General features: G+C 51.1%; 1 protein-coding gene across 1 annotated transcript; it reads right to left on the bottom strand.

Moving 5' to 3' along the window:
* Positions 1 to 902: 902 nt before the first annotated feature.
* Positions 903 to 7,421, bottom strand: LOC129208668 (lipase member M-like). The gene is made up of 9 exons (XM_054831810.1): positions 7,332 to 7,421; positions 6,664 to 6,829; positions 5,108 to 5,306; positions 4,751 to 4,860; positions 4,186 to 4,322; positions 3,617 to 3,760; positions 2,371 to 2,442; positions 1,508 to 1,573; positions 903 to 1,136 (listed from the first exon to the last, which is right to left on the bottom strand). Exons 1-9 carry the CDS (start codon positions 7,413 to 7,415, stop codon positions 903 to 905), a joined length of 1,212 nt encoding a protein of 403 aa, XP_054687785.1. The 5' UTR covers positions 7,416 to 7,421.
* Between the last annotated feature and the right edge of the window lie 8,468 nt (positions 7,422 to 15,889).

Below are 15,889 nucleotides of genomic sequence, written 5' to 3'. Positions count from 1 at the left end.
CCCCTAATCAATATATTGTTAAGAAGTGTAATCCAGAAGCTGAAAACAGAGTTAGACTCATTACTGGATTCCACCAGACTCTTCTTCTCTCTCCCACATAAGGAAGAGAAAAACATTTCCTGAGAATCAGCAAAAAGTGACCTTTCCAGCTGGGTTTGTGCCTTGGAAATATTCCTTGAAATGGTGCAAAATGGTGTTGCCTCGTAGAACTTACTGAAAACCCTTTTCTGTATGAGCAAGGCAGATGTTGTCTGAATCAGCATGAATTTGAGAAAGATGTTCCCTACGTTACTGAAATGGACAATTCTCATGAAGAAAAAAACCCCAAAAACCATGAGCCCTTTTTGTTGTCACCAGGCAGAAGGTTTCTAGCTCCTTCCAACTGTAAAGCAAAGTGATGAACATCAGGATGTTGGGATTCTTGGCATGGAAGAGTCACCAGAAGGTGGATAAAGCTACTCCGGCAGGATTCATCGCTCTACGCACCACGTGGTCCCATCCGAGCACACCTATTCTTGTGAAGCACCAGCATCCAGGAGGGAGCTGAGCTGCCTCCCAGGTGTTTGCAGCTGGAAACCCAAGCGCAGGGAGGTCAGAGCCCAGAAATTCCACTGAAATTGCTTGTTGCTGGAAAGCCATGTTGAGTGAGGCACCTGGGAGACTCAGGGTCCAAGGGCCATGCCCAACTTCTGCAAGGACCTCAACCTATTTAATCTAAATCCTGATCATTGGATTGGCCTGTTTTCCTCACTAGCCAGAGTAATATCAATCCAAACCAAGTGCAGCAGTTTAATGAGCCTTTTTCCCTTCTTTTTTTCTCCACTTCCCACCCCCGCTGCCCCAAATAAAAGAAGCCCCAGCAGTCAAACGAGAAACCAACAATCACTTCCACTGGTCCAACTCTAGGTGGTCTTCTCCATCAGTTCAAGAATTTCTTTGTACACTTGTTCATACACTTGCATACCCCAGAGGAAATCAAAGTGGACGAATTCGGGAATGTACTTTTTGTACACCACATTGGTTATACGAGGCAGTGTGATGTTTACATCTTCGGGGGCTGAAATCCAGTCCTTGCCACCATACCATGCAGCAAGCGGGGCTTTCATATTTTCCAGCTCATAGAAGGGAGGTGTGGTCTGGAAGACAAATAGTGTGGCTTGAGGAAGGAAAGCCTGGGAGGTCACGGGCAAGTCAAAAAGTCAAAGTATTCCTGATTGCTGCTTGAAATTTCTTGCCTATCCCGAGAGACAGTACAGAAACTATCACCAGAGACGCTGACTCTGCCTTGGGATCCTGCGCTTTTCACCAGAGGGTCAAAAAGTCATCACTGAACAACATCACAGACCTCTTTTTTGTAAGGAAGGTACAAATTTGTTTGACCATATCAGGTAAATTCCATAAATCCCATAAAATTCAGTCTCAGCCACTGCAATATTTTCATTGTCATATTCTTTATTCTTTTTTTCCCCTCTTTTAAAACTGGGAAATGAGAATGGATTTCTCTTACCTGGTTGTAATGAAGCATGTTGTCACTGCCATAATCGTAATATTTGAATTCCCCTGTTTGATAGAGCTGGAAAAGGAGGAGAGCTGTGTTTATTGTCCATGCACTAGAGGGGACCGTATGAAAGATAAAAGAGGTGACCTGGGAACTGCACTGCTCCCTCCTGCCACCAAGGCTCAAGGATGCTATTTGTTACATGTGATACTGTCTTTTGGAAGGACAGCTCAACCCTCAGGAAGATCTCAGCATGGCCTGCAAGGTCGCCTGGCATCGCTCACGTCTTTCATCCCTCCTCTCTCGAGTGGCTGGCAAGCTGCAGAACGTATGTGTCTGGAGGCTGAGGCCCCAGAAACCCACAGTGGTGTACAACCAAGAGCTAGCCTCAAAGAAGACACGAAGGCAAGTTTGCTTTTCTGTCATGATCAATGTCTACACCAGAACGATACGAGTCTGTGCACGTTTTCAATAATTAGTTGTTGTATTAGTTGTCTCTACTGACCCTCAGGTCTTAGCCTTTATTCTAGCATCTCCTGTGCTCGTTCATTACTAGTTTTTATTTCTGTCTCCATCTCCTACCTGCTCCAAAGACTCTTGGTCATCTTTTGTTGAAAGTCATGGCCAAAAGAACTGCATCTGCATCAGTGTTTCCTGTCATTTTCCCCTTTCTCTCTCACATAGCTCTGCAGGGAGAGCAATGGAGGACTATACCCAAGCATTGAGAAGAGGTCCTCAGCAGCTGACAGAAAAGAGAAGAGAAGAGAAGAGAAGAGAAGAGAAGAGAAGAGAAGAGAAGAGAAGAGAAGAGAAGAGAAGAGAGAAGAGAGAAGAGAACATGGGCCTTGGTTTCACATGGCAGGAAATATTACCTGGCGCCAATGTAACATGTTTTTTAGGGATGTTGAATCAGGGTAGCGGGACAGGTAGACATCTATGCGGCTCTGCAAGAAACCATTGGAGACAGTTATTCTCTGCATGGAGGGAAATCCCATGAGAAATAAAACTGATGCTGTTCAGTAGCCACACAAATCTTTCACTCACACAGGCTAGCTGGAGCTTGCACTTGCACAAACTGCTTCGTCTTAGCTCTGTGAAGGCACAGCTCAGCCACATGCCATGTGAACATGCACCGCGGGCAGCAGCATGATGGGTGCTCTAGAGCTCCCTTCTGCAAGCCTTGCAGTTCCCATGGGATGCTGGGTCATGTTATGAGTCTGCGTGGTTTTCAAACCAAATCTCTGTATCTTGTGCTCAGGATCCTTTTGCAAAGGTAATGTGCAACTCATCATAGGTGGCTTCTAATGCATTCCCTCCTTGGAATATTAAGCAATTACACCAAAGCTTTCCTTAGAAAGTGGCCCAGCTCTGACTCCATCCATAGTCAAGCTATTACTGCGTGGTACTCCCCATGGACCTGTCACCAATTTTACTCACATGAACTGTTTGTGGCAGGATCTGGACCTTGAAGTCTTGGCTGGCCCCAAGGAAAACAGCATCCCTGGGACCAGCCAGGTCACCTGGACATGTCCCCAAGCAACCTGCTGTAGCTGTGGTGTTGGCCCTGGTGGGAGCGGGGTCAGACTGGAAACCTCCACCCTGGTGCCTCCAGCCTGAATCTTTCTATGACTCTGTTCAGTGCAGTGGAGCACAGGGAAAGTCTCTGATTCGGGGATAAATATGTTCCAAGGGACGGTAGACTGAAGAATCTGAGGGCCCACCTCTCCTAGAAGTGGATCGAAGGGGAGTTTGTTCCATAAGAGCCATTTTGTTATTAAAACACGTGAAATTACAAATCACATAGTGAAAGAGAAACCCTGGGGACCCCCCAGGCCCCCGAATGAATTTCTGCACTCTCCCCTTTGGCATCATCCCCTCTGGGGGGACAACATGCTTGGTGGTATGAGACCTTGAGTGCACTCTGAGCTTCCCTCCAGTGCCAATGCAAGAGCATTGCAATGGCCAGCACAACAGCTGGATTGCAAAATGCCAACACAATGGCTAGGTTTTTTCAATAAATCGAAGATGCAAAAGGCTAGGTGAAGGCAGCTAATTGACAACTTGGGCTCAAACAATGAGAAACTGGATCACTTAAAAGGTAGTCTGGAGTGTACATACCACATTTAAGCTGCTGGTAAACCCACCAGGCAAGTAAAGGACCAAGCTGCAAAAGCTTTTAAAAATGGGATAGCTGCACAGACTGGAAATCACTTGCTGCAAGATCTCGCCCTTATCGAAGACCACCGTGCGTCCTAAAATGAGCTGCGAAAGTCAAAGGCGTTGATCAGTGTGGTTCACATTCCTCTTTTGCCTCTAGACGCTCACCCCTGAAAGTTGCTGTCTTCCTTGCCACAGCTTTGCTATGCTTCATAATTTTGGCTTTTCAGAAATGGTCACAGCCCTGGAAGAGCCCTGATCTTCCTAGAAGAGGTTTCTCCTAGGAGGATGGACCCAAAAACAATATCTAGAAATAGCTCTTCTCTGATTAGGGCTGGACAGGAGGATGCTTTACACTGTTTAATGCCCCATAGGGTCAAGAGCGTAGGCACAAATGTACCTACTCAATGCAAAGGGCGCACATTGATGTACAGGGAAATGGAAGTGATGTATGAGCACGTTTCAGGTGATGAGACCTTCCCGTTCTCTTCTTCCCCTTCACACCAGATAAGCGTGTGGCGAGGACGTACCTTAACGAGCCCCTCGGGAAGGTCAAACACCCTTACCAAGGGTGACTTCATATTTGAGTTTGTGGTGATAGGAGCCAAGGCGAAAAACATCTTGATTTTGCGATCCAGCTCAGGAATGGACGAAAACGCAATGAAACCTGTGGGAGGGAGAAGGAAGCAGACCCTGCCCTGTTATTTCTGAATGAGTTGTTGACTCCCAGGCATGTGTGCCCATTGGAAGGGCCCTCGGAGGTGGCTCTAGCAGGTTAGCGACTTGATCTGAGGCCTTTGCTGCTGATGCATTTCAGCTCCCAACTTGACTGCTCAGCTGCAGCTCCTGCAAGTCCTTCTTGGGGCTCTGGCAGCAGTGGGATGCACCAAATGCCATCACTGCAACCGTTTTTGGGCTGCCGCTGCTCAAAACTGTTCTTTTACAGCAAACAGGGATTTTTACCTGCTCTTTTCCCTTCATTGTTTGGATGTGCCCAGATGTTACCCTCCCCATCCAGGCTCTGAGGAGAACACACCCAAACCAGGGTGTGCAGCTAACATAACTCTGACAGCAGTCTGATCTCCTCCTACATACCTGTGGTGGTGCCTTGAGAGTAAGCCACGTAGTACAACTGCTCCTGTCCGGTTTTCTGCAGAATATAGTTGATTGTCGCTGGAAGGTCATACATGGCCATCTCATGAAAGCTGCAGTGGAGATGGGCACATGACAAAATTGCTGTTGCTGACCTTAAGAACAACAGGCAGGACAGAGCAAGTAGTGACATGACCATTTGGGGAGTGGGTGAGGGCTCTGGCAGGTATGGGCATCTTGGTGGTGTCAGGTTATGCCCACTGGCAGATGGTGCGACTGTCAGTAGCCCTGCTCCTCCAGCCTATGGACACTGCTGAGATTACCAGGTACCTGCCCACCCTTCAGCTTCATGGAAAATACCTGTAATCTGAGTATTGCTGGTGGTGAAAATCAAACTCTTTGTGCTTTTGCGACCAGCTGTTCCCACGGCTGTTTCCGATCCAGACATCATAGCCGGCGTCGGCGAGGATGAATCCCAGGCTGTTGTTGGGCAAGTTGGTAACCCAGTTGCTTCCCTCCAACACCAGGCCATGCTGCAGGAGGACCACGGGCTTTGGAGCTGAAGAAAGAAGAGGAGGATCATTTTCTCTGACCACTAGCAAAATTGACTGTTCACATCCAGGTATCGCTTTGGCAGCAGCCCCCTGGGGAAGAGACTCCAGTGCAGGGAGATGGTCACCTATGTCCTCAGCCTCTTTGGAGAAGTATTTTTGAAGGGGGATCTTTGGTCGTGCCAGGGCAGAGAAAATCAATACAGTGAAGCTGAAAGATAAGGTGGGACTCCACACTGAATGGAGCTCGATAAATCATGCTCCCAGGAAGAAAGAAACCAAGCCCCGTGTCTGTCTGGACACCGACTGTGCCCTTTGCATGGAGACCAACCTCCTCACAGTGCCTTTTTGCTTGGCTCAGGTACTCTGGGTCTGACCAGAAGACACTGAAAACCCAGCAGACTCTAGGTACCTCCCACAACACAGTGAACACCATGCTGCCCCATTGCAAGAGACACTGGAGGGGTCAGGAGCATCTCCCCCACCCACTTCTGCCCTCTTTAAGCTGTATGGGCAAGTCCCAGCACCACAGAATAAACCTAAAAACTTTTCTACAATGGACCGAGAAGCCTGAAATGCTGTAGGAAGAGAGTGGAAGAGATTATGGAAAGGTTTAGTTTGGAAAGGATCTCTGGAGGTCTCTGCTGTGGTCCCCTGCTCAGAGTAGGTCCAACTTCACAGGCACCACAGGGTCACTGAAAGGATATTTGAATTCATATGGCAGGGTGATGACAAGTCCCAGCGTGAAAAGGTTGAGAAGTTAATTTCTTTTTTTTTCTCTCTTTTTTTTTTTTTTTCTCCTTTGTCTCCTCTTTTTTCTATCAGTTTACAGACCCTCAGAATAACACTCGTATTTCCACCCTGGACAGCTGAGGACGATGTGTCCTGAATGGAAATCTGGCTTTCGACACTTACTTGCCACGTTCATATGCCAGTCCTCCTGCTTCCCAGGAGAGCGACACCCTGCCATGAATTGGGCATCACCCCCTCCACTTTGGAACAGCAGTTCAAGTGAAGAACAAAAAGCAGCCGAAATGGTGACATGGGGTTGGATTGAAAAACGTGGGGTTTTTTTGCTGACAAACAGCTTTCTGCCTCTCCACTGGCTGGCTTCGAGCTGGGGTAAAACCTGGGGCAAGTTTTCTCTGTCTCCTTGTCTTTTCCCTCCTCTTTGGAGCAGATCCTCTCAGAACAAGGTTGGCGTGGTGGGTACCTGCATTTCTTTTGCTCCTGGGGCTAATCCTACAGGGAAGGTTGTCTCCTTGAGGACCCAGCCCATGATGAGGCATCCCTGCCCATGGTCTACTCCATCCCAGCAAAGCTCTCAGGGTTCCTGGACTGGGCAGACCTTCTCGGGGCACTTACGGGGGCAGAACATGCTGGAGCCCTGTGCCTCTGCTTCATGGGAGGTGCCCATGCTTTTTGGGTCGTCTCTGCCGTGAGGAATCCTCTGAATGGTGAGGTAATAACCATCGTCTGTCACAACTTCATGCTCCTCGTAGGGGTACCCATGGTAGTGCACAATTTCACCCTGTGGAAAGGGAAGGAGAACATGGGGTGGGTCCCCGGGGAGGTGGGGGTCTCCATCCCGGAGGGTATCAGGGCTCGGTGGGTGGGGTAGGGACCTTCCAATGTGCCTTCCACCAACACTGCAGTGATGTCATGACTTCAGCTAAAATTTTTGGCAGGTGTGAGTTTCCCTCACTCCCTGAGCAGGTCTGGTAAAGAAAGGCCCATTGTCACTTTTCACATTGCAATCAACGTTTGTGAAGAGCAGGGCAGCAATGACGGCGAAGCTCCGAGACTGACAGCTGCGTTAACCAAAACTGTTGACTTGGACTGAACTCCCCCATAAATGTCTGCCATAAATCTCCATGTATGTAAGCACAGGGAGACAAAAGCTCTAATAAAATCCTGGTACCAAACCCTAGTGAAGATACACATGCAGAGACCATCAGTCCTGCCCAGACTATGGCGGCATAGGCAGCTTGCATGCCCAAGCAGGAAAAGAAGGGAGAGAAGTCAGGACTTACAACATCCATGGACACCTCGGGGCTCGCATCTGACTTTTCACCGCTGCACATTAAATAAGCGATGGTGATGAACAGCCACATCATGGTGCTCTGCAAAACATTGTCAACATGATGAGCATGACAGACACTGGTGGAACTGACACGGAAGCCAGGGACTGCACGCACTTCACTTGGCCTGCACTACACGTCTGTTAGTATAGCAATCTGACCACTCAACAGGTGAAATAATTATAAATTTGAAATTCTCTAATTGGTTCTAAAAATGGCTCATTTTCCTTATCTTGAACAATGCCAGAGTCCAAACTCCATCCCATTTTAATCACACATTCTTCATCAGGCCCTTGTATTCAGAAAAATGCATGTGTAGGTATACAGCTATACCTTCCCAGGCAAATCTGGTCTTTGAGGGGATGATTATAGACTATTCATTTAAAATGATGGCTTGGATGGTCAGAAGAATAGATTATTTGGTTAAACTGATAACTGAACTAATCAGGAGTAAACAACCCAATTTTAAGTTTCAGGACCATGGAGGTTTTGTTCTTTATATGAAATCAAATAATGCAATTTGGTTGGGCTCTCCTTATGGACGAAAGATACCCCGGGACGCACTTGAGTTGTTTTTGCAAACCCAAGTGAAATACTGTCCCAGGAGACCTGCTGTCCTTCCTGGGAAGGGTTTTGAAGTATCTGTTTTGACATGTTCAACCTCTTACTATCATTTTATTTGTTGGAGACAACAAATTTGCAACAGAAATACTGCCTCAGCTCTTGTGTGACATATTTAAACACTTAAATTGCGTGGAGCCCACAGCAAGGAGCCCTGCCAAATCCCCGCTGGATGCATGTGCCTGTGCTGGGTGGCATGGGAAGCAGTGACCACGGCCGGATACCAGCACCAGGTATCTTGCATCCACCCCATTGCTTCCCTGCAAAATATCTTCCTAGGGAAAGGTAGGGGAACTGTGAGCAGCTTTCTGTTGTTTCCCAGCTAAGCCTCATCGTTCCCTCTCTCTTCTGCTGGAGGCACCGGCTTCCCATGCTGCAGGAGGTGGTTTTGCAGCTGGGGAAAGGGCCACCTGCTCCCTCTGCTGTCTCTGGAGCGGGTATGTGGAAGATCACTCAGGCACTGCTGCTCTGCTGGAGGGGACACCCCATGTCCACCCTCCTGCTCACAGTGGGGTACAGCCAGCATGAGGTTGGGGTGGCTGTGGCTTGGCCCAGCAGAGCCCTGACACCCCCCCCCAGGACAGTGACACCTCACCTCCCGTGGTCGCTCCCCACTGTGGGAGAAGAAGGGTTCCCTGCCTCCACTCCAAACCCCCCTGGGCTGCAATCTGGGGCCGGGACCCCCCTTGTTGCATCACCTGTTGCTGCTGACATCCCTGCTGCATGGTGGGGCTCTCCTTCCCTGGGGGAAGGTGGTTGAGGGACCGTTCCTGGGATGCTCCTGAGGAGCATGCAGGTCTCTGGGAAACACGGACGGAGGTGGGAGGCACAGCAAGGATGGCAGCCATGCGCACTCAACACAGCCCTCCTGCAGCTGCCTAGCCCCAGACAGCTCTGGTCTTGTTATTTTTGAGACTGAGCCTTTCAGCAAAGCAAGGAGAGATGGAAAGAATTTTTGTGGCATAACGTCAGGAGAATAGCATGCAAATTCAAGGGAAGAGCCTCGCTTGGCACGGCCCTTTCCTCCCAACAGCAAACTTGCAAAAATATTCCCTTTGTGAAGGGACCCCCAGCTCAGCAGACCCTGAGAGCTCCTGGTGACCTCCGAGACTTGCAGCAGGGTGAAACCTCTTCCGCTGCCAGCATGGTCCTGACCCCCAAGTGCTCCCACCGCCCCTCCTGTGAGCAGAAATGACTTTCCTTTGGACCCAGGGCTGCCGGGGAAGCCCCGCTGTCCCACCTGCCGGGCTCTTCAACTCCCTGCAGCTCTGTCCGGCTGTCCCCAGGGGTGACCCCTCGCCGGCAGCCTGTGCAAAGGCAGAGGTACCCAAGGAGGAAGGATTACCTGTCGTGGTCCAGGGACTGCAGCAGAAGAGGCGTGGGTGCCTTTCTTCCTGATGTCCACCAAGCAGGAGGTCCCCGCCACCCGAGCACGCCGCTCTCGCCCACCGTGCATCAGGCTATTATTCCCTCTGCTCCATGTATTCGGGAGCGTCACGGGTCGCCACTCCCTCTAATCCTTCGTCCTGCGAACACGTAATTTACCTGAGGGCTGGAGTCTGCTCTGAAAGGAGACACCCTTCCTGCCCAGGCTTGCTCAGGAATATTTTTGTGGCACTATGGAAGATTTGAGAGCTGTAACAAATGAGTTATTTCCACTTCGTGTGCTACAAGGTTCACCTGATGTCACCTGTGACCTCTGTGGGCTGGAGGATGTGCAGCCTCTGGGCGACTCTCCACCTGCACTGGGGCTGGCGTTGGTGCAAGGGGCTGGCATTAGTGCATGGGGCTGGCATTGGTGCATGGGGCTCGCGTTGGTGCAAGGGGCTGGTGTTGGTGCAAGGGGCTGGCGTTGGTGCAAGGGGCTGGCATTAGTGCATGGGGCTGGCATCGGTGCATGGGGCTGGCGTTGGTACAAGGGGCTGGCATTAGTGCATGGGACTGGTGTTGGTGCATGGGGCACAGTGGGGTGCGTGGGGCTGGCAGTGTTCCACGAGGCTGGTGTTGGTGCTCAGGGTGCTGCAGGGTGCATGGGGCACATGGGGGTGCATGGGGCACATGGGGTGCATAGGGCCAGCCTAGCTCATCCCAGCAAGCTCCCGTGGGAAACCCGTCCAGCTCTCGTCAGCTCTTCTTGCTGCCTCCCGGTGCCACCAAATATGGGATAATAAACTCCCCAATACTCCGTTTTAGTATTAGAAAGCAGGCATTGCTTTATTTGGTGCCAGGTGCATGGGGGAATCTCTCCTCCTGTCATGCACACCAAGGATTCAAGTTAGTCTATACTTATTAGCCTAACCTATACATATTCATGCTATCTCCCAGAAATCTCATACATATACAAATGACTCATTATAATATCTGGATTACATTGAGGCATGCACAGTTTCTTGACTCGGGGGTCTCTGGTGGTCTCTGGTGGTTGTAGGCAGTAAAGCCCCTTCCCTGAATTGCCCTAATGTGGTCTTGAATTTCTTCAGGATGCAGAGTTGGTCATTGTGACCTTCTTTAACAATGATTCTTCTTTTTACTGCCAGAATAATCTATGTTTATGCATATTCCCAGTTCCTTTTTATCAGTCAGCCTTCGATCTTCTGTACAAAGTCCATATGTTGCAACAAATTAACACCATGTGTCATTATGCCAGCATGTAGCGAGCCACTCTCTGGAAATGCAAAACTTCCTGGTCCCCATAATGACTGCTGGGGGTGCTCTTTAAAAAACGGAAAAGAAATCCATTGCCAGGGAGGGAAGAAGCTGGGGATGAAGTTACCTTTTGCTCTCATCGATCATGGGGTGCGGTTTTGGTGGGAGGACATGTCTTTTCTTACTGAGCACAGAGGATGCCTGTCTGGACCACAGCGAGAGGTGACTTTCCCTGCTGGATATCTGTGCCCACCCCATTTTCAGTTACCTCCATCTGGTCAATTATCTCCATGTGTGCTTATCACAGTCCTCGTTAGGCGTTTCTTGCCCATCCTGCACTTCTCCCACAGATTTCGTCCCTTCCCAGCTGGCAGTGCCTTTGCCCAGGTGCTGCCCGGTGGCTGAGCAGCTCCCTGCAGGGACAGCAAGGGGCGGTGCGGGCCGTGGGTGTCATTTTTGGCAACACTGCCTTCAGGGCCGCCTCTCCGCTCCTTGCCAACGTGCCCATGCACTGGCACGCTGCAGCAACCCAGTGCTGGCTTTGCACACTGCGGGCTCCTGTCGCCTCTCCTGGTGTTCATCCCTGCCAGGTCTGGCCAAGTCGTGCGTGCTGAAATGCAAACATGCATTCTTTGGAAAGCCTAAATACTTCCACCTCAATTTGAAGATGTAATGACTGGTCTTTACCAAAGACTAGCTGAAGGCAGTGCCAGAAGCCTTCCCAGCCTGGCTCACCTTCATGTGAGTGGTGACTCAGACCAGAGTCTGATTTTTCCCCTGCAGGGAGAGGAGGGAAGTTGGAAAAACAGGATCAAGTATGCCGAGACAAGAAATCGCTCCCCCTTCCACCCAGCATATATTAACACCAACATAACTTGCCTTCCTCTAGGGACAGGACATCAGAGAGGCTCCTGGTGGAGCTATGGACACTCCTGGTCCTTGCATCAAGTCCAGGACAACATTACTTCCCCTGTTACTTGAGTCCGATGGAGACAGCGCAGCACAGGAGCTCAGCCTTCAGCAAGGTGTTCCCAGAGATTTCCAGCACGCATACCATGACACGGCTCTGGCATCTCACTACTGCCAGTGCTGCAGCCCCAGGGATACTCCCTGCCTCTCCTGCGGCACTGATAATATCGGGCTGGCAGGCCCCAGAATGACCTCATTTCAGGGTGAATTACTACGCAGACTGTTAAGGCATGAGCGAATCAGGAAAAAACAGCCACAATCAGATCTCGAAGCATCAGCGTTTTCTTGCTGGCAGGCTTATCTGCCACCTGCCGAAGGGAGACCTGTGCGTGCTACAGCCTGCAGCTGATGGGACATCTGGGCTGTGCTGACATCCCCGGCCAGGCAGAGGGGTTATGTTGGGCAGCTGCAAGCTCAGCCCAGCATCTGGCCCTGAACGCTACCAGCTAACGAGGGAGACAGTGTAGGGGGCTTGTTAGGCTCAGCACCACAAGCACAATCCAGGCATTCAGGTTTGGAAGTGAAGGTCATTACTGGAGAAACAATACGTTTCTATGATCTGTCTAAAAGCACTTAAAAAAATCCAGCTAAAAAAAATGGGATAAAAATTAAGAATTCTGAGCTTAGAAGCTGAGCTTATTCCACAGGTTTTAAAAGTTACTTTATTTTCCTCTGGCAACAACAAACACCCACTGAATGGGAGAGAGAGGAGGAGATTACTTGAAAGCAACCACAAGGTGAACCATTGGATTGCTTTTGCATCGGTGCTGCTGCAAGTACCAGATCCTGACGGGACTGGTGTGAACACAGTGTGAGTCACAGGAGTGAATGTCCACCACCTACGGGTTTTATCTGCCCATAGTACTGGGGGACACAGTTTCTGTCTGGCTGTGAACCAGTGAGCCAGAGCACTTGGTGTTCAAGGAAACATCTGAAGATGTTGCTGACTACCAGCCTGCATGACAGCACAGGAGAACGAGGGAGCTCTGGACTTGCTTAAGTATTGAAATGTTTTTTTTAAGATTTTAACATTTGTACATTTAGAATTTTCTTAGAGTTTTTCAAATTTTTGGAAGTTTTTGTTGCCTTTTGAAACTGGGTTTGGAATGCAATATTTTGAAAGCTAAATGACCTTCAGGGACACACCTATAGCCAGATTCAATTTCTTTTGGTAAAAGTCAGGTCAGATCAGACGCTGGAGCAGTGCAATTGCAACAGATGCCGGAGCAGTGCAAGGAGCACCAGCAGCGGTGGCAGCATGGTGACCATCCAGCAAAAAGCGGCATCCTCTGCTTCTCCTGAGCTTCTAGCATCTGGTCGAACCAATGCAGCCACACAGACAGAGTTCCTGTTCAAGCACGCGACCACCCAGGCTTCCAGCTGTGGGATGCGTGAAGGGATATTCCTAGAGGTGGGAAGTGATTGCAAGCATGCCTCTGGGAGGAGTGACCAGACTGACGAACCGCTCTGCTTGGTGGCCCAGCTGCAGGGGGAGGTAAGCAGAATCTGAGAGGAGCACTGATCAGCGGAGCTGCACTCTGCCATTGCTCAGTGTGGCCACTACGGAGGCAGGTCCAGGACCTGCTTTGTGCCAGAAGAAAGCCAGTATCACAAGGGACAAGGAGGAGTGGAAGGAGGCTGCAGCACAGAGTGGTAAGAGGAAACCCCCCCCCCCTTACCCTCTAAGATACCTTTAGAGAAGAGGTATGAGATGCTGGGCATGGCAGATTAAATGCATACTGAGATGGAGGAGGAACCTGCGCAAGTAGTCTTTCCAAGGTGATTCTATTATTCTATGATTTTACTTGTGTTTACATTCTCCATGGGTACCTGTGCCTGAAGCTGTCAGTGCAAGGTACAACATCTTGCATAAAAGGAGCCCTGGATCTCTTTCTTGGTCAAGTCGATGAGTAAACGCCTACTTTTTTCTACGGCCCTCCTCAGCACGGTTTTCATTGTCTTTTTTTGTAGGAATGCCCACCTGTGCCTTGTCAGGTCCGTGCCCGATGCTCCCACTTAGCGCGGGGCGTTCCTAGCCCAGTGTTTTTCCATCTCTGTGTAGCTGTTTTCAAGGCAGGAGAGGCCGCAACCATGGCCATCCAGACCAAGCAGGAGTGCAGTGAGCAGCAAGGTCATTGGCAGAGATGTTTGTCAGCGGCAGCGTTCTATACTGCAAGTCTTCTATACTGCTTATGCTTCCTCTGGGCTTCATTACGTTTTCTTCAGTACCCCAGGTGACTCAAAAAAACCCCCCAGACTAGTTTTGCACTGTGCCCTCTCCACATTTGAGCGTTGACTCTGCATTTCTTCCCTCTGCAGTTGTGGCGGAGCAGGACGGGGAGAAACAAGCCCCTCTGTAAGGCCTCTGTGTTTGCCGGCTGGTTATGAGGTTGATTGCTTGGTTTTTCTCGCTTGTCGGTAGCAGAGCGTCAAGTCTGTTACTGAAAAAACCCCCACCGCCAAAGCACCCAAAAACGCCAGGGCACCTCTGCCTCCGGTTTGCTTTCCTCCTTTGTCACCAGGGCAGAAGCAAGGTTTCGTGCAGCCTGCGCTGAGCTCCATTTCTACCTTATCATTTCACTGCTCCTCACCCGACTCACCCCCTCCCCTCCCCTCCCCTCCCTCGGCAGCTGTTTTGCAAACCAGGGCAGGGTGGTGGCAGCAGGGCGGAAAGATGGCGTTGCCTTCGAGGAGAGGCAGTTGTCCCCTGGACGCTGGGCTGTGAGTGGTAGAGCAGCCCCCTTGCAGCTCCTGCCTGGGCAGCGAGCGGGCTGCGTGGCCGTGGCGTGCTGCGTTGGCCAAGGGGCAGGTCCAGCCCTGGAGATGCATCTTCCCAGGCTCCGTGCCCGTGGTGAAGATCATGGTGAGGCAGGCTGTCCCCCCTTCAGCCCACGGAGGAGGATGGTGGAGCAGAGATTCCCCCTGCAGCCCGTGGAGGATGATGGGGAGCAGGGATTCCCCCTGCAGCCCATGGGGAACCCCACTCTGGAGCAGGTGGATGCACCCAGAGGAGGCTGTGACCTCGTGGGAAGCCTGTGCTGGAGCAGTCTGCTCCTGAAGGTCTGCACCCCGTGGGAGGGACCCACGCTGGAGAAGGTCATGAAGAACTGCAGCCCGTGGGAAGGACTCACGCTGGAGAAGTTGGTGGAGGACTGTCTGCCGTGGGAGGGCCCCCAGGCTGGAGCAGGGGCAGAGTGTGAGGAGTCCTCCCCCTGAGGAGGAAGGAGCGGCAGAGACAGCGTGTGATGAACTGACCACAAGCCCCATTCCCCGTCCCCCTGTGCCGCTGGGGGAGGAGGGAGAGAAATGGGGGGTGAAGTTGGGCCTGGGGAGAAGGGAGGGGTGGGGAGAGGGGTTTTAAGATTTGGGTTTCTTTCTCCTTGCTCCACTCTGTTTTCTTGGTAAGAAATGAGATTAATTTTCTCTAAGTTGAGTCTGTTTTGCCCGTGACGGTACTTAGTGAACGCTCTGTCCCTGTCCTTATCTGGACCCACGAGCCTCTCGTTCTATTTTCTCTCCCCTGCCCAGCTGAGGAGGGGGGTGAGAGAGCGGCTTTGGGGGGCACCTGGCCTCCAGCCGGGGCCGGCCCACCACACTATGATTTTGCAGATGCCGGCTGTGCTGAAGGCACTGGGCACCGTTTAAGTGGTGCCAGCAGAGACAGGGTGGTGGCTGAGCAGATGGTGCCAGAGCAACCCCCTGAGGTGCTCTGCGAGCCTCTCGGTGAGGCGCACGTGTTTGGAGCCCACCCTGGCAGGAGGGGCAGGTGTGGTGGGTCGACCCTGGCTGAAGGCCAGGTGCCCACCAGAGCCGCTCTCTCACTCCCCTCATTTACTGGACAGGGGAGAAAAGGTATAACGAAACGCTTGTGGGTCGAGATAAGGACAGGGAGAGATCACTCACTAATTGTTGTCACGAGCAAAACAGACCGAACTTAGAGAGGGAATTCATCTAATTTATTACCAGGCAAAACAGAGTAGAGGAATGAGAAATGAAATCAACTCTGAAAAACACCTCCCCCCACCCCTCCCATCTTCCCGGGCTCAACTTCACTCCCGGCTTCAACCTTCCCCCCCCTCAGCGGCACAGGGGGACGGGGAATGGGGGTTACGGTCAGTTCATCTCACGGTGTTTCTGCCGCTTCTTCAGCCTCAGGGGGAGGACTCCTCTCATCGTTCCCCTGCTCCAGCATGGAGTCCCTCTCACGGGGTGCAGACCCTCAGGAGCAAACTGCTCCAGCGTGGGTCCCCCACGAGGTCACAAGTCCTGCCAGC

This window comes from Grus americana, chromosome 7, assembly GCF_028858705.1.
Source record: "Grus americana isolate bGruAme1 chromosome 7, bGruAme1.mat, whole genome shotgun sequence".
NCBI classification, from domain to species: domain Eukaryota; kingdom Metazoa; phylum Chordata; class Aves; order Gruiformes; family Gruidae; genus Grus; species Grus americana.
Note: the sequence above shows the minus strand (reverse complement) of the source record. Positions and strands in the feature narration are given on the sequence as shown.